This window comes from Cydia pomonella, chromosome 4, assembly GCF_033807575.1.
Source record: "Cydia pomonella isolate Wapato2018A chromosome 4, ilCydPomo1, whole genome shotgun sequence".
NCBI lineage: Eukaryota > Metazoa > Arthropoda > Insecta > Lepidoptera > Tortricidae > Cydia > Cydia pomonella.
Genome location: NC_084706.1, coordinates 19,515,488 through 19,540,122, shown reverse-complemented (window position 1 = coordinate 19,540,122; position 24,635 = coordinate 19,515,488). Strand labels below are relative to the sequence as shown.

The 24,635-nt window shown below is 38.2% G+C and overlaps 2 protein-coding genes across 2 annotated transcripts in view; one reads left to right on the top strand and one right to left on the bottom strand.

The window, feature by feature from the left end:
• LOC133517437 (protein O-mannosyl-transferase TMTC1-like) overlaps positions 1–24,635 on the bottom strand; it is a 197,175-nt gene that overhangs the window by 75,324 nt on the left and 97,216 nt on the right. Inside the window, exon 2 of the mRNA XM_061850755.1 lies at positions 7,628–7,957. Coding sequence (XP_061706739.1) covers positions 7,628–7,950 — 323 coding nt within the window. The 5' untranslated portion in view covers positions 7,951–7,957. The remainder of the gene's footprint in view (positions 1–7,627; positions 7,958–24,635) is intronic.
• On the top strand, positions 15,350–16,857 carry LOC133517454 (uncharacterized). The gene is made up of 2 exons (XM_061850786.1): positions 15,350–16,046; positions 16,217–16,857. The coding sequence occupies exons 1-2, from the start codon at positions 16,016–16,018 to the stop codon at positions 16,855–16,857; spliced, it is 672 nt and encodes a 223-aa protein (XP_061706770.1). The 5' UTR covers positions 15,350–16,015.

Genomic DNA, 24,635 nt, shown 5'->3' with positions numbered 1-24,635 from the left:
CAAAAAGAGGTTGAAAGTTACCAAGAACGATTTTTTTTCCGAGCCAATGAGTTTTTCGGAACTTATGTACTTTTCGGTGAAGAAAAACATCGTGAGGAAACCGGACTAATACCAATAAGGCCTAGTTTACCCTCTGGGTTGGAAAGTCAGATAGCAGTCGCTTTCGTAAAACTAGTGCCTACGCCAAATCTCGGGATTAGTTGCCAAGCGGACCCCAGGCTCCCATGAGCCATGGTAAAATGCCGGGACAACGCGAGAAAGAAGAAACAAAATAATTTCAGAGCTTTAGAAAAATAATCCCCTATTAGGGTTCAAAAGGGGTTGAAAATGTGTATCGGGAAATAAATCCACACGAACGAAGTCATGGGCAACAGCTAGTATCGGTTTAAAGTTATTACATACGGGGGTATAGCGAGTTAATTAAAAGGCTCATTAATGCCACGGGAGACCAAAGGGCTGGCAGCTTTCTCTCGTAGCGCATCAGTATTACTTTTTTTAATGTATTTTAATTTAGATTAATTTTAGTTTCTGTACTGTATATACATGTTACAAGTTAACTATTTATTTAGTTTCAACGCGTAATTGTTAACAATTTTTGTACCTTTCTCTGATAGTTTCAATTTGTCAGATAGATGTAATACGAGTAAATATAAAGTTATATGAAAACCCCACACTTAATGAAAAACTCTGACGGTACCTAATTGCATTTAACAAACACAACTCAGATAAGTTATTTATGATTTTGATATTAAAGAGGAAAGTAGACGACCGCGCGCGATCGCTTCTACATTAAAACGTAGTCCCCCTTTTCCTCTCCGGATATTATCATTAAATAAAAAAAGTATTTTACACAACTTGATGTATACTGTGATGTATACCAGTACCCCTAGTGTAAATTTAATCGACATCATAACGTGACGAACGCGTTTGCGTTAAGTCTCATTTTGTATAGGATTTTGAGTTTCCAAAACGTCCCGCTTGGCGCGCTCTTTCTAAATACAATACAAAATGAGACTAAACGCAAACGCGTACGTCACGTTTCGAAATCGAATTTAATTACACTAGGGGTCGTTTTTTGTTTCGATTTTTTTTTATTAGGTAATATTAAAAGGAGAGTATAGGTGTTATATTATCGAAAGAGTTTGTTTCTGTGTTTCAATCTGTTTCTGTTCTCCTAAAAATAGTATTTGGTTTTCTATAGACCTATTCATAATAATGTTATACCATTTCAAGAAGTACTACTGCGCGATATTTCGCTCCGAACTGTGCACTCGCACGTCGCCAAAGTTCGGGTCCTCAGATATATCAATTTTCAACATTATCTGATCAAAATGGAATAATTTGAAGAAGACGGCCTTTTTTGCTATTCTTACATCGTATTCATATTAAGGGGCCTTTCGGATCCTCGGATATCAGTTTGCAGCATGATCATACTAGAAATGAATAAATTTAAGATGGTGACCTGTTTTAAATTTGACTACAGATTCAAAAATAAGTGGTCTTTAAGATCGTCGGATATCAATATTCATCCTAATCAATCCAAAAATGAAGAAATTTAAGATGGCGTCCGTTTTATTTATTTTTTCAATTTTCCCCACAGATTCATATTTATTTTTATTTAATCGTATGGCTTCAAACTGGTCGCTTATATAATATTGGTTGAAGTGTAATGATTAATTAATTGCTTTTTGAGTAGGTACTATAATTTAAGATCTAGTTTCTTCACCCATCGGGCTGCGTTCACATCAGGGCAGAGCAGGTCCAGGGAAACTCCGGTAAATTTTCTCTTGGGGCAGTCATAGATGATGTGTTTAATAGACTGCACTGGAGCTCCGCAATCACACGCCGATGAATTTCTCCAGCCACACTTAAACATGTAGTCCCCGCAGAGTCCATGTTCGGTTCTGAGTCTATTCAGCTGGCACCAATCCCGTCTAGAGTCCGAGAAGCCAAATGGCTTTTGCGTGGGGTCATAGGTTGAAACATTAGCCCTAGGTGGATTTGCTTTCCATTCGTCTTTCCATATTGATTTTATGTTGAACGGCTTTTCCATCAGAAACTGTGCTGTCTGGTAGGGCGGATGTCGGGATTTCAGACGATGGCGAGACGGGCACATAAACTCCTGGTGAACCGGTAGATTCATATTAAGCGGCTTTTACGATCCTCGGATATCATTGGACCAGTGATATACACCTACTAATGTTTGGAAACTAAGGAAAAATTATCAATTACGTAGAAGGTGATTTGTTGTTTTATTGCAAGTACATAAAAAGATAAGAGACTTAGGTGCATGACTGACATTAGTCAGTCATGCACCTAAGTCAGGCTTGCATGCCTATTTTTGACTGTAATAAGTGAAGTTTTTAAACTTCCCAAATACTTATTGTTATTTGTATATACCACTCCAATTTAAGTAGCTACCAAGTATTTTTAAATTCATTCGAAAATTTACTACAAAAACTAGTCAATGAAGACAAATTGGTAATTGTTACGGGCGATTTTAATATAGATTACCTGGTTGACTCTCCGCAGAGACGAGCCCTTATGGATTTAATTAGTTCCTACTCATTTACACAACTCATTACTCACCCAACTCGTCAAGTAGGCTCGTCGGCAACATGTCTCGACCACGTGTACACAAATAACTTAACACAATTTCACGAAATTGATACATATATTTTACCCACGCACTTGTCTGATCATTATGCACAAAAAATAACTATTCATGTACACTCTTTTCCTGATAGTAGCACTGTCTCACGGAGTTTTCCAAAACACAAACTTGAAATCTTTAAGAGCACAGTTGAGTCAGTGGACTGGCCACACATTATTCACAAATACAAACATGATCCTATATCACACTTAACATCAATAATAAACATTTTAAATAACGCTAGCACGACTTGTTTTCCATACAAAAAGCAAACGAATGTAAGCACTAAGCAGATTTGTCCTTGGGTCACGGATGAAATTCTTTTACATAAACAGTTACTCACACAACTACTTAATTGCAATACTGCACTTGATAAACAAGTTCTCTGTCCCATAATTTTACAACAGTCATTGAAACTCGAAACATCTTTATCGAGTGCAGAAAAGTTGTATTATGGAAACCTATTAAAATGTTCTTCTAATCCACAGAAAACACTATGGCAAATCGTTAATGGACACACTGGTAGGAAGTCATCGAAATATCAACAAAATCTAAGTACGTTGCGAGACGACACCGGTGCATTATATAACTCGAGCGATCGACTGGCTAATGATATTAACAAGTTTTTTCTAAGTGCAGCCGATACGGTGCGCGCCCCCACCGCCGACCCGAATGCTGCATACCTACTTTTATGTAAGACAACCAACCCAAGCTATGTGTCTTTGAGGTTCAAGTTCTTCTCAGAGGCGGAATTGTATAACATAGTCACCAAAGGAGTAGCGTGTAAGAATACGTGTGACATATATGACATTTCAATAAAATTGCTAAAGATAAGCCTACCTACAATTTTATCACAACTAGTTTATATATTTAATTATTTAATAAAAACTGGAACATATCCTAGTATTCTGAAAAATGTAAAAGTAGTGCCTATATATAAAGGCAAAGGGAATAAAGACGACCTTCAAAGTTACAGGCCTATAAGTATTATCCCAGCAATTGCTAAACTTTTTGAATACGGCTTAGCAAACCGATTAAGATTGTTCCTAGAAAATTTCAGTTTATTAAGTGACAGACAATATGCTTATAGGAAAAATAAATCATGTTTAGACGTTATTCGTCAAGCCCTAAAAAATATATTGACAGCTAAGGAAAACCAATGTCATGTCGCAATTATATTATGTGATATGACACGGGCATTCGACCTCTGTAATCATAATGTACTTGAAAAAAAATTCGAGCACATTGGTATCCGCGGCCCTGGTCTTAAGTTAATGCTGGACTTCCTGCGCCAGCGGCATCAATGCGTTGCTATAAATAATGGCCGCACTAAATCTGATAACGGGAATATTGATATCGGCGTGCCCCAAGGCTCGTCTTTAGCAAATTTGTGTTTTCTGATCCAGGTAAACGATTTACCTAAAATCGTAAATGGGGACATGTATATCTTTGCGGACGATGCCTGTGACATTATAACCGCCAGTGCAATTCCGTCTCTAGAGAACATTATAGCCTCAGAGATATTTAGGCTACAGAGGTGGTTTTCTGCAAATGGTTTAGTTTTAAATCTACACAAAACCCAAGTGATGCACATAAGCCTAGGGGGTAGGCCCCCGCGCCCACTAAGTGTTAACGTGGATGGCCACGTCCTTCCTCAGGTACATAGCACTAAGTTTCTTGGCGTGACGTTAGACACGGCCTTGAAATGGAATGCCCATATTGAGGTCGTGTGTGGCAAATTATCTGGTGCCTGTTTCGCACTGAGCAGGCTGGCGCGTATATTGCCGCACCAGCAACTAAGGGCTAGCTACTTCTCGCTGTTCCATTCGGTGATGTGCTATGGTCTAGAGTTCTGGGGCACGGCTGCGGAATGGCAGCGTGTATTCATTTTGCAGAAACGTGCAGTACGGATTATATCATATGCCCCACACGGAACACCCGCTAGGCAACTCTTCGTAAATAGTAACATAATGACACTCACATCACAATACCTATTTTACATAATTAAATATATTAGAAGTAACATACACCTATTTCCAATAAAGACATTTAAAAGTTCACGTATTACACAAAAACACAAAAATATGTTGGACTCGACATGTTGTCGACTTGCGAAATCCAACAAAACGGTATATGTTGCGGGGCCAGGTATCTATAATAAACTACCCGGCAACATAAAGAATATTGAAAATGACCTGATATTTTACAATCGATTAAAAAAATGGCTGACTACAAATGCCTTTTATGACATGTCAGAATATAATGATTTGAATTTTAATTTAATTTAATTTATTGGATGTATGAATTGTGTTGATTATTAATATTTTATATTGTTATATTTTATATTATTTAATTTGATAATTTTGACATGTCAGAATATTATAATAATAATTTTATTTAATTTATTGGATATTTGAATTGTTTTGATTATTTTTATACTGTTTTTATTTTACTGTAATTGAATTTGATTATTATTATTTATTATCTTAATTGTACTCTTAATTGACATAGACCTAATTATATATTGTATTACCTTTTGACTTGTAAAATTTGCAATTTTATCAATAAAGGAATATGAATATGAATATGAATACTTAGGTAGATAAAATATTTAATAAAAAATTAGTTAGCATAGCATATTTATTTAAATAAAAAGTCTGATATGAGCAAAAACACTTATCAAAAGAATTGTTGTCTTTTGGCATGAAGAAGTAATGCGCGCCATTTGTTTGGAGTGTTCCGTGGTATTTTGGCAAGAGTTAACACCCAAATTATGTTTTTTTAACCATGAAGGGTCATAATATAGGTATTAAACTTTAGTTATATAAACAGTGTACACACCCCTTAACGGACAAATTGATTCGCTATTGTCCCAAAGATATGGTGCAGCTGCAACGGATATTCCGCGTTGACATTCGAGCGAGTGACATGATCCCGCTTTATTCATTATCCAACATGCGTTTCAACTTTTGACTTCAACTAGTGGCTAGATATAGAAGCGATGGACGTGTTTTATTGCGAAAGGTTGGAAAAGGACGGGTTAACTTGTCCCGAGCCTGTGACGTCACGTCACGTCGTTCGTCGTTGTCGAAACTCGGTGTATTCAACTACGCCCAGTGTTGAGTGTTAGAATCAAAATGCAGTTTGAGGTTTGAGAATGCGGTGAAAGAGGCACTCGCGTAAAAAAATAGTTTTATTATACTACATCGATGGCAAACAAGCACACGGCCCGAGTGATGGTAAATCTACAACTCCTTAACTGCGCGTTGTAGTCCCTTTTTATTTTTGTAGTCCCTTATTCCACAGTATTTAATCTTTGTATGAAAATATAGATCATTAAGTTTGAATATTCTTCTTTCTTAAAATTTAATCCAAACTTTAAGTATGTAATGAATATCTTTTCGAAAGCGGAGAACAAGACTAAAACAAAAACGAAATACTGTCTTCAGACCACACCACTACAAAGACAAACATATTGTTGTCAATTAGTTCTAAATATATTGAGGGTAGACGAGAACAAATAGCTCGGCTATTGACAAAGCGTGGGTTTAAAGTGTTCAAATACTTTGGTGAGACATGGCACAGCCTGCGAACTAGACCAAAAAGTGTTCGAAACTCATCTTTACGAAAAATGTAGTTTGGAAAAGAAATAGATTAAGTATAGGAAAGTGCGGTAGAGTGTCGATTTTTCCAAGGCTGCAGGATATTTTTATTATTATTATTTCCTTTATTTATTCATCTTCATATGTTAGGCTTTTTACAATATGAATATAAAAGTAAAATACAAAAACATCCGTCTAGGACAACTCGAATAGATCGGTCCCTCATGAAATCAGTGATCCAGGAGCGCAGGCTAGACTTGACTTTATTTATTCATCTTCATATGTTAGGCTTTTTACAATATGAATATAAAAGTAAAATACAAAAACATCCGTCTAGGACAACTCGAATAGATCGGTCCCTCATGAAATCAGTGATCCAGGAGCGCAGGCGGAGAGCTAGCTTATTAGGCTGTCATGCCAGACTCTGTCAAAGGCCTTGGAAATGTCGAGGGACACGGCGATAGCCACACCCTGTCTCTCGATGGCCTCGCCCCATAGCTGGGTGGCATAAATCAGAAGGTCCCCAGTTGACCGGTTTCGGCGAAAGCCGTATTGCCGATCGCTAAGGAGATCAATTTTCAAGAAGATTTTTATGTAGGGCCAACAAAACATTACATATTATATGACTCGATTTTAAAAATTCTTGGGTCATTATTAAAGCATGGGTACAGATATATATTCAACACGTAGAAACCGTTTGGGGACCTTGAATGTTCACAGGTACAGTGAGCTGCGAAATGGATGGAGAAATTATGAATTAATTCATTGATAACGTCGCCATTCGCTTTTACGGCTGATGGTACAACTTCGCTCTTCTGGCAACCTTTCTCTGTCTAAAGTTCTAAACCATCTCACCAAACTGGTTACATGTTCAATTGATTTTGCATTTAGGTAGCACACCTTTGGAATAGTCTCCCTGTTAGAATTATACAACTTACTTTGTTTTGTTAATACAACATGACATTGCACTGCCTACAAACTATCTGCTTTGCCCGAAGGTTCTCTGGTAGAGAATGCCTTATAGCATTAAGTCCGCTTTTTGTATGATTGTATTTTCTTTCGTAAATAAGCAAATAAATGAACCCAAAACAGATAGGTACTAAAACTTTTCACTGAGGCGGTACGGAAAACTAGTTTATAGGGAAAATGGGTCTCACTAAAAGTTGATTTTTACGGTAGCATATTTATCAACTTATTCCAATTTTGATACATTTTGGCCGAAATAATGGCAATCCTATTATTTTTGTCCTGAATAAGCACCAATCTCTGCGTAACGCTCATCTCAAATACGGATGCAAGAGCAAGAAATATTTTACATTTTTGATTACACTGTGGGTAAAAATCAGAAACAGAATATCGCAGTTAAACTTACCTGAAAGACAGTGAAGTCAGAGGCCGGTAACTCTTATGACTGTTGACATCACTCATCGGCATACCCCAGAAGTCATTGTCGAAGACTTGTTGAAGCGTATTCGTTCCAATCACGTCTGGGTTCATCACGATCGCGGGGATGTCGTCATGCACGAATTCGCCATTAAAGCTATTGATGTAGCTGAGGACGGCGGCGCCAGTGACAATGCCGTACATAACCAGGTCGCGGTTGAAGCACAGGCGCTCCTCGCGGACCGCGGGCGGAGCCCGCCGCTTCATCTTCATTGTTCGCATTTGGAGTTTCACATTTCTGAACTTGCACATTAAGTTACTGAAACAAGAGAAAGATATAATTTAATACAGATCTCTCAACAATAGGAGGCAAAATACATGGGTTATGAGCTTATGAGCAGTCAATTATTCAATTAATAATAAAAACCGATCAAGTCAGAGTTCGTTTTACGCGCACCGAGGGTTCCGAACAAACTTTGGATTATCTCGTGTACGAGTAACTATAAAGGCGAAAGCTTTTTAATCCGAAGTACCTATACTAAGTATAATTGTATACAGCGCCATCTATCGGCGCATTTTCTAACTAATTTGCGGCATTAGCATGATGTACTGCTGCGTTGGATTTTGAAAGATAATTTTTTATCATGCGAACCGACTTCAAAAATTGATCTTTTTTGAAAAAAAGGTGTCTTTAATCTCATAGAACGTTCAAGTGTAATAAATAAACAGACATAAAGTTGGTTAAATTGCAAATTGAATTCGGAAATGTTTTTTGTTATTAAAAAAAGATAGAGATCTGACTATTTTTAACTGTAAAATTTATAGTAAGTACTGTTATGTAAAAATTGCATAATTTTACTTCGGTAAACTTCATAATTAAGGGAGGAGGAATGGTATTTTTTTTTTTCCTTCACTATTAAAATAAAGAAAAATAAATGAATTGGAATGAACAATTTGAGCTCTTTCCAATGATAACCCACTTGACCTAGTCACTAGACTTTGAAATTTTGCCTCCTCTTCATATTGGGCATTTTCCATAGTTAATAAAAAAAATGTAAAAATATACTTTCAATATGTATGGGTTAGCGTTGTCTATAACTACTAAAAATTTCAAATCAATAGAAGGGGTTCTCGAGATATTTAAGTAGTGATGTGACAAACAGACGGATGGAGTCGCACCATAAGGGTTCCTTTTGTACCTTCTTGGTACGGAACCCTAAAAAGTTATAAAAAATGCAGTCTCAATTTACGCGACAACAATGCAATGTTGCGTACAAATTCCATTAATTGTCACGGTCCAAATTTAAAACAAAAGTTTGAAACGCGCATGTAAAAATAGGTCCTACCTATTCAGAATTCCTTTTTGAGAAAAGCACTCCGGCTGAAATGGTATTTGCTAACTTCGTACTAAATTCGAGCCTAAGCCCATCTAAGCAGCCTGGAAATAGCTCATTCCCCGCCTCTACAATAATGTACTAATAACGCTATGTTAGATTGATATTTTAGATCTTGCCTGAACATTGTAAATATTATTTTATATGAAGAAAACCACAGAATTCAGTGTACAAAAGCAGAATGCCAGATTTGATATTTCGAGCACGTCCCGCCCGAGCACTCGTAGGCCGGGAAATTCATAACGGTGGTATTGCTGCGTTATTGAAAAATAGTTATTCAGATTAGTTGGCTGGCATGATGGACTTTCGTGGTATTGTTTATTGTCGCATGTAAAACTGTGAGTTCAAAAAAGGCTTTACAACCATGTGACAACTAATTTATTTATTTTTCCGCAAACATTTATAGTCAAACCAAGATAAGTTGGCAGCCATTTTGATAGCCCAGATAGTGCCAGTGTTATTCTAAACGTCAAACATCTATGAAATTGTGACATTTACTTAACACTTGCACAGGCTGGGCTATCAAAATCGCTGCCAACTTAGCTTGGTCTGACTCTAGGGTCGGTTGTATCAAACCGTCTATCACCGTCAAAGCGTTCGCAAAATTGTATCGTATAGCAAGTTTCATAGTTCACTGCTGAGTGACATTGATCAGTATCTTAATGTCAGCCTAAGGTTAATGTTTTCTTTTAAAAGGGATAACATTTTATTATTCTTCTTTCTTGTCTTGGTTTATTACTTAAGTGGTTCTCGAGATATTTAGCGATGTGACAGACAGACAGACGGACGGACAGGACAGAGTCTCACCATAAGGGTTCCTTTTGTACCTTTTTGGTACGGAACCCTAAAAGTACACTAGTATATTATAAATCATAGCCATTGACAATAAAATCAACAAAGGTTCAAAGGTCGAGAACAATTCATTGAATTTGATATTTCATCAATATTATTTCTCTTTCCGTCGTTCCTGTCCAATTACTGCTTCTGTTTTCAAATCCTAATAATCATTTGATCTTGGGTGACTACGCAGAACCGCCGCCATCTTAGAAAATATCCTTCATTCTCGAGAAGCTTGTATTCCACTCAATAACTACTCACTAAATTGAAATATCATCGAACACAACTTTAATATGAAGCTACCTAGTTTTGAAAGAAAACGCTTGAATTAATATACCTAGGTACAATGTGAATAAAAAATAATGGGCCCTGGAGGGAAAGTGCCTTAAGTTAAAAAGAAAAAAGAAACACAACTGCATTCAAAGATTTTTTAAATTCGCTCCCAAGTAGCATTTCAAGCTGTGTTTAAGTAAATTTGTATACAAAGTTTGTATAAGCGCTTATACAGCCCTTATAAGTTAAAAATGGGCCCCAAAATACACAGCTTATCGCCGTTGAGGAGCTGTAGAATAGCTGTAGAAGCAAAAGACAAGCGAATTATAATCATTACTCTTTCATCACCACAGCATGATCTGTTCAAGCTATGATCATTACCCACCTATAAATAATTATAAAACCGATCTACTTAATAATTTTGGTGTAAATTTACTGACCGCAATAATTAATCAAGTACTAGCTTCGTGTTCGGGAGCGGCTGTATTGTATACAGTCAAAGTTGGTAAATATAAATGTTTCAGAGACTACACGTGATATAGTAAATACACAATACAGCGTACAGGGCAAACACAATCACTTTTAACTTGTAGAATTCCATGATAGATTGAACGGTGTGTATGTATAACTGAGTGGCTGGCTGCCGGACTTTTCTAATCTATTAACAAGGGGCCACGCTCAGGGTTCCGTTCGGAAGTTGAGCTTTTTAAAAAAAAAATAGACTGATTCTCACAGATCCTGGTATTTTTGGGTTCTTTCTACTCAAAATCACTAGCATATTAAATCCAGATGCTAAAAACATGCTTGCTTGATGCTTTTCTGGCACTTACTGTAATAGTATTTTTAAATCGAAACTAGCCATTTAGCCTTAGGGATCATTTTTATTGTTAATTTCAGTTATTTTCATATAGATTTAAAGATGTTTTTTGTCCTATAAAGATTATTTAAAAACGGGATCATCTCGTTCTTGTTCTACTAGTTATCCGCTTAAAACCGCCTCTAAAACGCTAGTATGAACAGGCCCCGTGAAACTGAAACAACTAGACAACACTACATACCCGTGCAACTTGAAAGTGCTCGCTTGGCACTCTTTGCTGAACTTGCTTGCTCAAGCAGCACATGAATTTTGCACCACGAGTACTTTAGTTCGCCCACTTGTTTGAGTTGAGATTATTGCGAAATTTATTTTCCGAGTTTTTTTTTTATACTACGCCGGTGGCAAACAAGCATACGGCCCGCCTGATAGTAAGCAGTCTCCGTAGCCTATGAACGCCTGCAGCTCCAGAGGACATCACTTACATGCGCTTTGCCGAGCCAACAACCCCGAAATGAGAGCCAATTTCAATATTGAGAATATGCGTTGTTGTTTACTTCGCCGGCAAAATAATTGAGATCTATATGGGTGGCAAGTTCTAGTTCACTTGGGATGTAATTAAAGTTCAGGATTTGTCTTGACTAGTGACGTACGTATATTATATTTATATATGTTACTTTACTAAATCTTCGTTTGTTAGTATAAATAGTTTAATGGTATAAAAAACCTTTAAAATAGCGCGGTGCACCGCATCTAGGTAAACTAATAAGAAAACTGTTGTTTGAGCGATATTGCCTGAAGCTCCACAACACATTTCCATCCTCACCACTTAGATGGTTGGCAGTCCTCGACTGTGCGTTTCTCCAGAAACTTCCTATCTCGCCCAGCTAAATTGTGGCATGAACTGGCGCCTGCGGTATTTCCGGACCGACCTACCTTCAAACCTTCAAGAAAAGAGAAATCTTAAATGCCGGCAACGCACTTACAACCCCTGTGGTGTTGCGGGTGTCTATGCGCGACGGTCGACGGTTATTATAAGACATTAATTACACAAATTGACTAAGTCCCACAGTAAGCTCAATAAGGCTTGATTGTAGGTACTTTGACAAGACAATGGACGTAAATATTGATAAATTCTTGAATACTTACATAGAAATCACCCATGACTCAGGAATAAATATTCGTGTTCATCACATAAATAATTCCCTTACCAGGATTTGAACCCGGGACCATCGGCTTCATAGGCAAGATGACTACCCACTAGGCCAGACCGGTCGTCAAACGAGCACTAATTAGCCCACCAGACATGTCGAGTCGCTCTCGCTCGGCCGTTCACAACATATTTATACAGGCCCAACCGAGCTTCGGGTTACTCTGTATTTCAAATATTTTCGACAGTAGCCTCTGCTAAAACCTGGCATCTGATATTCATAAAAATTTCAACAATATTTTGCAACTATAGTTTTGATAACACAACCGATAGGATTTTTTTTATTATTTTCAAATTAACTAGTTACCCGTTACACAGCAATTTAGTATTCTCGTACTATATGTAGTATTTATCACATACCTTGTGTACGGTGATACCGTCATCTCAATACAATTTAGCGAGATTTTGTGTTTAAAGGTTATACATTTTATGACTATGTGAAACATATTTTACCAAGGCACTGCGGAACTACAATACAAACGAAAATACAAAGGATATAATAAATATGAAAACAAAACACTAATTCGATTTAGACAACTAGCTGCGTATCTGAGGGCCTACTGCGAACACCGAAGTTCGCAAATTGCGGGCATCTTTTTCTGTCACTCTAATTACGCCTTAATTTGAATAAAAGAGAAAGATGTCAGTAAAATTGCGCATTTCGGTGTTCGCGGTAGGCCCTCTGATCCGGCGTAGGATTCGGCAGGTTGCTCCGGAACCGCCGAAACACGACACTCTCCGGCCAGAAGTCCGCGCTTGCGATATTGTTCAGCAGCCGCCGCGGCTCGCGCATCACAAACTAACTAAAATGTATGTAGTGGCGTGGCGCGAACACAGTTGAACTGTACCTTTAACATATAGCCAGCCTTTCGGCGGACGTGCTGACCGACTTTGCTAGCCACGGAAAAATAATGCAGGCGTGACGTAGAGCGGTATCGTTATGTGTAGACCAGATTTTTAATCAGTTCCGCGGTACCAGACTGTGTCTTACAAGGCGCCCTGCGCGCCTTGCTCTGCTTTTCCATCAGTGTCAATCCCTGCTTCTAAAGGGAGCACGTGCTTCATTAGACTTCTTTACCGTCAGATTTGCTGACGCATAAGTGCGCCGACGCTTCTTTCACGCTTCACTCGGTCACCAAATCACTTATTTCAAATGTCCGAATGCCGCACCTAGTTCAGTTAGCTAGACTAGTTGCATAATAAAATCGGATACGCTATCTTACTCGTAGAAAAACGGGCGGTCCTTCGGTCCAGTATGGGCCTCACGTCACGTCTATAAACCGACGGCTAAATTAAATTCATGGCGGCTGTCCACTCGATACAACAATGTGCGGTATGTTAAAAGTTTAACCACTGGCTTAGCTGCTGCTAAGGCGTTATTTACTCGGCTTTCGTCTAGGGTGATTGATGGTCCGATTTCGTTGTGTGATAGTATTTTGGTTATACTCGTACCTATTTTATTTTACGTTAAAGATTTTTTGCAAAAACTAAAAATATGTTATATTAGATTTCTTTTATAACTTCTCCTTCTCTTTTTTTTCCCCATAAAATACATTTTCAATGATAGCAATTTTCATCAGTATTATGGGAACAATACGACAAAACGTGTTATAAAATATATCTGTTAACATATTTAAAATGGTATAAAAAATATAATATAACAAATATTTTCTCTATCGTTGTCGTCTAGCTCACCATACTTATTAATCTATCGAATGAGATAATGCTTTTACGGATACTGGAAAGCAATATGTAAATGTACTACATACCTATACGAGGCCTGGGTGTTAGTGAGATGACGATATGAGTTGTGCTGGTGCCCGACTTTAGTACCTACATATAACATGAGTGTCACATGATTATCTACCTGGTTTCTTAAGCTTAATGGTCGCCTCCAAACCTCCCCTTATAGCGACCCCATTCCTCACACAAAGTTTACCTTTATGTTCATATTAGCCTCACTGGATCACTGTTCACTCTGAGTACTGATAACGTTGGTCACAATCTACAAGAGACACATCATTATTCTAATAACACCATAAGAACGTCCTTGACTTGATCTAAAAGCAAATATCACTCCCCCGTAGATTTGTTCGCACACAACCTCCTTTTTCTTACCCTCTCAACTTCAGCCAAAAAATCCCAATAACCTAGAAGCGGTTATTCAACTTAAACATGACTACTAGCGCCATCTACTCCATGACGTTGGCAAATATTAGCCAGTTCGCAATACGTTCGCGACAATCGTACTGTATATGGTCGTTATTTTATTCGGTTCAAAACTCAATTCACCGAAACGATTTGATATTTGTTTCTTCTTCAAAAGTTATAAAAATTATAAGTCCTTGAATTTGATTGTTACGTCCACACATGACCCGTGTAGACGGAGTTTATAAATTCCTCCGGAAACATTGCCTGTTTAAATAGTTTTTCTAGAAAATCTCGGGTATATTGACAGCTGTACTATGCCAAGTAAACAAGTACCCCTCATGGCATAAAGCAGCGAAAGCCCATTTCGTCTATGTAAGGCTCTGGTTTTAGGAATAACGGAAATTAAAGGGTGTAACCCCTCAGGAAATAAAATACTAAAATATAATGCGAGAGTGAGATAGACGCGGAGTAAATCCTTATGGATCCCGTTCGTGTGTGAAATACTGAAGATGATAACAAATGAACAAAATAGTTTACAGTACATATATTATGGTGCTACTTTTCCACACTAGTGCGTAAATTAGTGCACACATGTAAGTAGTGTAAATATGTATGTTCCATCTCAAAACTATTCCGCCAGAGGGCGCCACTTGGTAGTTCGGCAAAGATCCGTTAGATGGCGCCACTTGGTAGTTCGGCAAAGATCCGTTAGATGGCGCCACTTGGTAGTTCGGCAAAGATCCGCCAGAGGGCGCCACTTGGTAGTTCGGCAAAGATCCGTTAGATGGCGCCACTTGGTAGTTGTTCATTGATCCCCGTCAGATGGCGTTACTTTGTACGTGTAAGTTAGTTAGTTATCGATGAATTTAAAAAGTTCGGCAAAGATCCGTTAGATGGCGTCACTTGTTCCTTCCGCAATGATCCGTCTTTGTAAGTAAGTTAGCTATGGATCTGTTTAAAAAATATATAGAGGGCGCCACTTGCCCCCTTCCCGCCGCCTCCCCGCCCTCCCCCGCCCCCTCCCCGCCGCTGCCCATGGCCCTGCGCCCCTTGGTAGTTGTGCATATATCCTCGCCAGTTGGCGCTACTTTCTATGTTTAAGGTATTTATCTCCCGAGGGAAAACTTCGCTAAAATAGATGGCACCACTTTGTACGTGTACGACAAACAAAAAGTGACGAGGTGGCCTCCAGTGGCGAAGGTCGGATTCGAACCAGCGTCTTTAGCTAACCGGGGCGTCTTTAGCCAGTTAACGTCATGAACCCCTAGGCCACCCCGTCACGGTGAAACTGGTCCTAATTTCTCGACTATATATGCAATCGTAATGAGACTAGGCGTTATGTGAAATTCGCATGTATCGATGCCAATTTCCTATAGCTCGTTGAGCAATAATGTAAATGACTACATTTGACCTCGCTCGACAAAGATGGTTCAGTTTGCACCGAAAGTTGAGGTAAGTACATATATTTATATTTTAATTATTACAAAATAATGTAGTTTCGTTTCCTGTACGATAACTTAACAAACAAATCTTTTCCTCTTTTCATATAGTTCATGAGAACCGTTTCACACGTTTCTTTACCACATGCGCCCCGCCCGCCCGTCTACACCCCACCCCTCAACTGAATTTTTCTGCTATAAAAGAGCATGTTGAACCATATTCCCACTACAGTGTCACAACGAATATTGCGTTGAAATCATGGATCCGCAAGCTTCATCACATACCAAATGTAAGTATAGTTGTATTATACTCACATTAACATTTGAGTATTTCACCTCTGTTCTGTCTTTGTAGTTTAAATAATCTATCACTTTCGACCTATCCCCTATGTTCTCAATTAGGAATACTTGCTTACTTTTAATATAAATAATAACAATATTTTTATTATATTTTCCCCAGCCGACAACAATACCATCACCACTTGGTGCTGCCAGTGCTGGTTGTCCACCACCACAAGCGGCGGCGGCGGCTGTGACGGTGGCTGTAGCAGCTCCACTTCGCCATCGTCACCCGGACCACAACCGATGGCAACAGCAAAGGCACTGTTAAAACAAGACGATGGGGACAAGGGAAAAACAAACTGCCTAGAGAGCGCTTCTGAGAGCGATACGAGCGATGAAATGAAATCTTTTTATCAAGGATGTAAAAGCAAGTGGATAAAAGCGTTCCAAAACAATACTCTGATTAATAGATGGCGCCTCCCCATGCCATTTCACACATTTAGAGCGGAAGTAGCGAGATTGTTAAAACGATTGTATATCGAAGGTCACCATGACGATTGTCATATTTACCTGTTAATTGTAATGTGGGACGATTTAAACGATGACGTAGAAGAGATAGTGGGAGATGCTCAAATCAACTATCAAGACTGGATTGCGTTATTAGGTGGCGTTACAGCGGAACTATTTTCACGCGTGGTGTTCAATACTAAATCTTTTAATTATTTAATCAATGTAATATTTTGTGTGCTAGGTCCAAACATAATAGCTGCCGGTGATTATGAATGTGAACCTAAATGTAAGAATGCTCGTACATATTAAGGTGATGATGCATTTATTCCTTGTCATTGTTTAATTTTAAATTGTTAGCTCGCTGCGAATGTAAATGTTTTAATGTACAAGTATTAATAATAAATTCATATTACTGAATATAGGAATGTTTTATTGAGTGAAACCTCATTGATTTGGAGTAAATGAATATTTATTGAGTAAAATAGTTACACAATGTTATCTTTTTCTATCCAACTTTTTTCATTTAAGCCAAGCCATTTTACATACACTTTATTTCCACGACGCTTTAAAACTTTTTCCACTAGATAAATGTCATTGTGTTTAGTTTTCTGCAACTCTTGTTCATAAAAACATCCAGAGATGGGTTGGTGATTAGCGTCTTGAAGTAAATAGGTCACTGGATTAGTAGTTTGCACTTTAGTTATTGTAAATATTTCCGTAGTCCAATTGCCGGTGTAGCCTTTGGCGAAAGTGGATTTATATTTACTAATTCTCACATGTTGACCGACCTTGAACTTGGCACGTGGTTTGACTTTAATGTGATTGTAGACTTTATGTAACAACTGTTTAGAGTTGTTTTTATTCACACTCGCCGGTGCCATACCGATAGTACGATGCAGTTTGTTATTGTAATATTGTTCCACTTCACTTGTCAGCTGTATCCATTTGTAGGAACCATTCATGCTAAATTGTTTCCAAATCCAATGTTTTAAGGTTCTAATTAGCCTTTCCACTATGGAAGCTTTCATGACACTATAGGTAGAGTAGTGATTGATATGATGATGTTTCATGAGCGATTTAAATTTGACATTGAAAAACTCTTTTCCATCATCTGATTGAATATTCTTGGGCTTTCTCCCGTTTTCACTCAAAATTCTGCTCATTGCCTTTGCAACATCTTCAGCGCTCTTAGACTTTAGCGGTTGCATCCAAGCGTATTTGGAAAAGGTATCGATACACACTAGAATATACTTGTAGTTGTTATTATCCTTGGAGTACTTTTGCATATCAATTAGATCAATCTGCCATGTGTCATCGAGCCCCCTCTGAATGAATCGACGACGTGGAAATGTTTTTCTCGCATACCTGTGTATCTCGTTGACCACTTGAGCTTTACTCATTTTTCTTCAATCGCTTTCCTGGAGCTATTGCCGTTGCTGATGGTGTTTGGGCTGGTTGTGGTGCGTGTGTTTGTGTAGTAATTCTAGCTGATAATTGTTCAACCTTTACCCGTAAATCTTTTATATCTTTAATATTTGCCTTTAGCTTTGTGTTTAAAAATACTACTTGTTCATCCAATTCAGCCCTACAAATAGCATCAGTTTTAAGAAAAGATTTATGAATTCCTGCCACCCGTCTATTTTCAAAATTTACTAAATCTCGTTCCACTTTCAAGTCGTCACGGATTGTAGACTCGCTACCCAAGTATTGTCCAAACTTGTTAAGAGGCATTGTGAAAGTGAACGATGGGGGAGGCCTCATCGGTATTTATAACAAGGTAGCAAGGGGGGGGAGAGGCTTAGTTACAAAACATGTCTGTTTTATTAGATAACAGCTCAGAACAGGTTTAAAAACAGCTAACAGAAGAGGGTCTGTTTTCTTACTTTAAAATTATACCGCTCTCAGTCAGTTCCTCAACGATTGCATTGATCTCGTTCGAATGAGAGGTGTTGCCAGCATTCTGTGATGCTATCAAAAGCTGTAAACGGCTCACCAGTTCGTTGGGATCATCCCAATAGATATAATCAGTTTTAGGATAAAAAGTTTTAGTTGTTAATACATCTCTTCTACCAGAGTTCAAACATCCACCTTCTTTATGTTTCTTTGATTCTTGTGGTTGTTTAATGTAACATTGATATTTTACACTTCTATCTCCACTCAATTGGCCGTTTGGCGAGAATCCTCTACGATGAGCGTTTGTAATGTCTAAAATATTATTGTAATCCTCTACATCTTTTCTCAAAACTATATTCTTGTTTGGTATTCTTTTAAAGATAAGTTCCAACAGTCCAGGAGTTAGGTTGAATCGTGAATCTTTAATATGTAACACGTCATCAATGATTTTAACCCGACTATTACCAATATGCATTTTATTATCCTTGAGATAAACACCAAATGGTATTTTTGATGTTTTTAAAAGATGTTTCATATATTTATTTTGTAGATCATCAATACTACTATTACCACTACCACCACCACCTTCATCAAATTCAAGAGCCGACTTCATATCTTCAGCATCGCTAAACTCTTCATCTCCCTCTGTTTTTCTTTCATCATCATCATCATCATTATCAGCATCATCATTAGAATCATCTTCATCATCATCATCATCAGCAGCATCATCAAACTGTTGTGTTTTTGTAAAAAGATTATTACTCCACTTAATCAGTTTACTATTGGGTTCTTCGGTTTTAATCAGATATTTCCTTTTACGTGAATGTTTTGACAATGGTGTGGAGGTCTTTATCAAAGGGAGCTGGGGGTTATTCATTACTGCTGGTTTAGCATTGTCATCATTATTATTATTACCTTTAGATTCTAAAGCTTTAGTCATTAAAACATTGAGCGGTTTTGTAATTGGTTCAAAGGTTTGAGCTAGCGAAGTGTCAAGCAAAGTTTTATCTGCTCGCAACGCTTTTACTTTTCTCTTTACACTCTCAATGGAATCTACGAGTTTCCGTTTCAACTTTTTATTACCAAACATATTTTATTTTATAGTGTATGTGCTGATGCTGCTTTTGCTGCTGCTGCTGCTTTTGGTACGGCCGATGCTAATATGTTGATAGGATATAAATTAAACGACGTTGTTCTTCAGTAGCTGACAACATAAAACTGATAATAAACCGGAGATGACACTAAATTTTATACAATAATGAAAACGTCAAATCCTTTACGATATCGACCCTTATTAATGTCTCTCTCCTTGTCGATTGTTAAAAAAGTGTACTTTTTCTGCCAACACTCGCGACAAATTTCCTTAAATTTTTCCCAACCCATATCGGTGTTCACGTGATCGTCATAGGCATGTTTTAAATTCAACTCGTCCTGTTTGAATAGCAATATAAGATTGGCATTATCACGTACCAACTGTTTAGGTATCCTACTATATGTCTGGCATAAGTAGAAACAATCTAACCAACGATGACGTCCCATTGCAAAGTACTGACGAATGGCATCTTGATCTTCCAAAGCCACATCGTCAAATACAATGACGCTGTCCTCCGCAGCTTCCTCCGGTGGGACGACTTGACTCTTATCATTGTACGTGTGAAACGGTATGTCACCCGCTTGCTCTAAAACGTCACTCAGAAACTTGTATTTAGGTTGATTCAATGATTTCGAATAAAGATAAACATTATGAAACTTTACACCGTTCGGATGTAAGAGCAGAGACAACAGAACATTTGTCTTGCCACAGTTGGAAGGTCCACAGATGAGACATCTAATGTTATTCGCCAGCAACGAGCCATGTTTAAGGGAGCGACGAGTCATTGCTGGTTTCACATTATCATCTAGCACAACACTCCAATCTTTAATAGCCAGTGACGTGTTTTGTTTTTTAAGCTTCATTTCACTGTGATGTATCAAATCGTTAGGACATGTATTTTATACTCACACATACACACATACATGATCAAATTTCAAAGGTTTAAATATTATATAGATATATAGGCATACTTTATACTCACGTACACAGTCAAGTATAGATACTTGAGATGATAACACACATTGGCGGGGTTAGTGTTAAGCATAATCCCAAACGACCTAGACGACTGCGATCTCATAGTAGCGGTGGGGGTATTATAAATAATTTAATTAATAATCTACCATTCGAAGCGCACATACCCGGTTACAATTATTGCGGTCCCGGTACTAGATTGAAGGAGAGATTGGCTCGCAACGATCCCGGTGTGAATCCGCTTGACGAAGCTTGTAAATTACACGATATTGCCTACTCACGTGATAAAACATTGGAGGGACGTCATCAAGCAGATTTGCGATTGGCCCAAGCTGCTGAAAATCGTTGGCGTGGTAACAATTCAATTGGTGAACGTATTGCCGCGTTAGCGGTAGATAAGATTATGAAATATAAAGTTAAACACGGTATGGGTATGATTCCCATATCTAAAGTCATTAAAGCAAGTCGTGATGCTGTAAAAAAACACATTGCGAAAAAGAAGGATACAGCTACTAATACACTACTAAAAGTGGGTGTAAAAGCTGCTAAACATTTTGTTAAAGGGAAAATTGTTAAGGGACAACAGAAACAGCGAGTCATTCCAATACCTAAGAAAGGCGGTTTCCTACCAGCTTTGATACCGCTACTGGGTGCTTTAGCAGCCACGGGAACTTTGGCCGGCGGTGTTACCACTGCTGCTAAAAATATTTATGAAATGGTCAGGAATAGAAATAATAATAATAATAATGAAAGCAAGATTGTCGGTAGAGGTTTATATTTAGCACCTTATAAACGTGGAATGGGACTCTACATTACACCGGCTAATAACGCAGCAGCAGCAGCAGCAGCAGCAGCAGCAACAGTATCGGCAACTGCAAAAGTGGCGAAAAAAAAAAAAAACAAGATATTAGATTTACCTCCGATTGGTCAAGCTCTCACCGATGTGGACATTGTGAGATTTGCACGTAGAGAGAAAATCCCCTACTTTAGGGGTGTTTTCATGCGAGATAATCTCCCAAAGAAACCTCACTATTATGAAACTGGTATTATCAATTTAGACTCTCAGCAGGGTGAAGGTACACATTGGTGTGCCTATGCGAAAAAGGGTAACTATTGTCTATATTTTGATAGCTTTGGTGATTTGAGACCACCTCGAGAGTTTATTGATTATATAAATGATTCCGCTAGTACCAAACAACAGCGCAACATGCGAGTAGAGTATAATTACAATCGATTACAGAAATTTAATACTGTAAATTGTGGACACTTATGTTTGGCCTTCCTGTGTACCAATGCTAAGCGTTTGTTTTAAATAAATATCATGAGCATTACATGTGTAGTTTCATTCTTACATTAATCGTCTACCCGTCAGTATCATGTCTATGACATCATTCACAATAAGTCTGAGCGGTAACGAGCCTGTGTTGAATGTAGACTTTCAACCGGCTCTAGAATTGGACAATGATGGTTTTTACGAGTGTGCTCTCGTGTACTTTAAGACTTTCAACACTATTCCTAATGTTGATAAGAGCAATAATATGTTTCACTATGGGGATGATGTAATCGCAATTCCTGAAGGTTCATACGAGCTCTCCAGTATAATACACCTCTTGAACGAGGAAATGACAAAGAGGGCTAAAGGTGATGGTGAAAAATTGGTGGATATCTTTGTAAATAACAATACCTCCAAGTGTATGATATTCTCGCCAAAGTATGATATTCGCTTTGACAAACCAAATAGCATAGGGTCATTGTTTGGTTATTCAGCGAAAAAGCTTAAAGCAAAAACATCACATTGGTCGGATAAAACAATTAATATAATCATTACAAACACTATAAGAATAGAGTGCAATATTGTGGAGGGCTCATTCGTAAACAACAAGCCGTCACATGTTTTACACGAGTTTTCACCTGACGTCCCGCCCGGCTACCAAATTATTGAACAACCTACCAATATTATATATCTACCCGTCAAGAAGAGTAACAATCGCATACAAAACATTGAATTGCGCATTGTAAACGAGCACGGTAATACGGTAAATTTCCGAGGTGAAAGCATTGCACTTCGTTTGCATATTCGTAAAAAGTAAAAAAAAAAAATGATTATACATAACAATAAAAGCCTTGGTAACAACACCTTCACAACTAGTCGAGATCTTGCTCTCGTCGAGAGAACTACTACAACACGTCGTATTAACGAGAGACAGCGGCAGTCACTACAAAAACAACAACAACCAAGGAAATTGACTAGAGAAAACAGTACATTTTTACAGAGTATCGGTTTCAAAGTATGTCCTCGTCATCTATCTTAAACATTGGTGAGAAGGTGTTATTCGATGACAGTATAGAAAGTATAGAATTTCACCCATACACTCCGTATAATGACTCTTTCAAAAACAACGATAACATCCACATATGTATCAACCGTCAAGATCTAATTCTACTACCGAGTCAGAGTCAAATATTAGTGGAAGGCACTGTGGAGAAAGGCTGTCTACTGGTCAACAATGGTGCTGCTTTTTTATTTCAAGACATTCGTTATGAATTGAACGGTGTGGAGATTGATCGAGCGAGAAACTGCGGCATCACATCCACCATTAAGGGACTAATCTCATACACCAAGGAAATGGACCATAGTCTTCAGACAGCGGGGTGGGAAGTTGGTGCTAAAAAGATACATGACAAGTTTACATTAACCATACCACTATCTCATTTCTTGGGTTTCGCCGAGGATTACAAGAAGGTAATAATGAATGGGAAACACGAGTTGATATTAAATCGCGCCAGTATAGATGTAAACTGTTTAGATTTAGCACCCGTTGATCCGAATACGGTACCAAAACCGCCGACTCCAAATGGTGAGATTGAAATCACTCGTGTCACATGGAGGATGCCAGTCATAAAAGTATCTGATAAGGAGAAACTGCGCTTAATGTCGTATGTTGAGGGCAGCATACCAGTTCAGATAGCATTCCGCACGTGGGAACTGTATGAATATCCCATACTACCTTCCTCAGAACGTCATATTTGGTGCATCAAGACTAGTACTCAGCTGGAGAAACCTCGCTATCTCATTGTTGGTTTCCAAACGGCACGCAGGAACGACAAGACCAAAGATATGAGTATATTCGACCATTGTAATCTTACCAATTGCAGGGTGTATTTGAATGCACAGTATTATCCATACGATCCTTTTTCGGCTGAATTTAAAACAAACAACTATGCGCTCTTATATGATGCATTTACCAATTTCCAACGATCGTACTACAGCCGTGATCATACCAGCCCTCAAGTAAATTATGCTCATTACAAGACACACTCTCCATTAATAGTCATTGACACGTCCAGACAGTGTGACAGCTTCAACTCGGGAGCTGGTGCTATTGATATTAAATTGGAAATGGAGTTTAAAGAGAATGTACCTGCCAACACCACGGCATACTGTCTCATTATCAATGATTCACTGTTTGAGTACAACGCTCTCACCAGTGCCACACGTAAAATCATTCAGTAGAGCATTGACCACCCTCAATTGTAAACGTGTCTTGGAACTTTGAAAATACGTTTAAAAAATGAATTATTCAAACATTTTTTTACCTTCTTACACACCATCGATTGATTGTTCCGGTGCTGGTGATGGTTGCTGTGAGCTGAGCAAGAGTGTCTACAATCTCAAACGCTGTCCTGCTGGTGCAAGTGCTCCGATTGCAAATATCCATGTATACTTGAAGTTGCAGTTTATTCAAGCTAAAATCAGATTACATACCTGTGTCAGTTTTAATGGCCATTATGAACTCACCTGTGAAGAATGGAATGCAATGTTTGCGGAAAAAGTTGACGTCATTGGAAACTTCTTTCATAGCCCAATGTGTGTTTCACCAGAGCTGATTCAGTGCGATCGTCTTCGGATGTGTATCTCTCCTGTACCGTTACTTTTACTCAGCTGTGACAATGAACCGGTGACGAACACACACCCCTTGGTGATAAACCACATGGAATGGAGTCATATCGAATGTGTTATGGAGTGTATTAACGCACGTATCGGATACTTGAACAAAATAAAGTCTACCTACGAAAACCGTCTCAACTTCTTCAAGAAACATTTCAAGATATATCACCCCGCTAATGT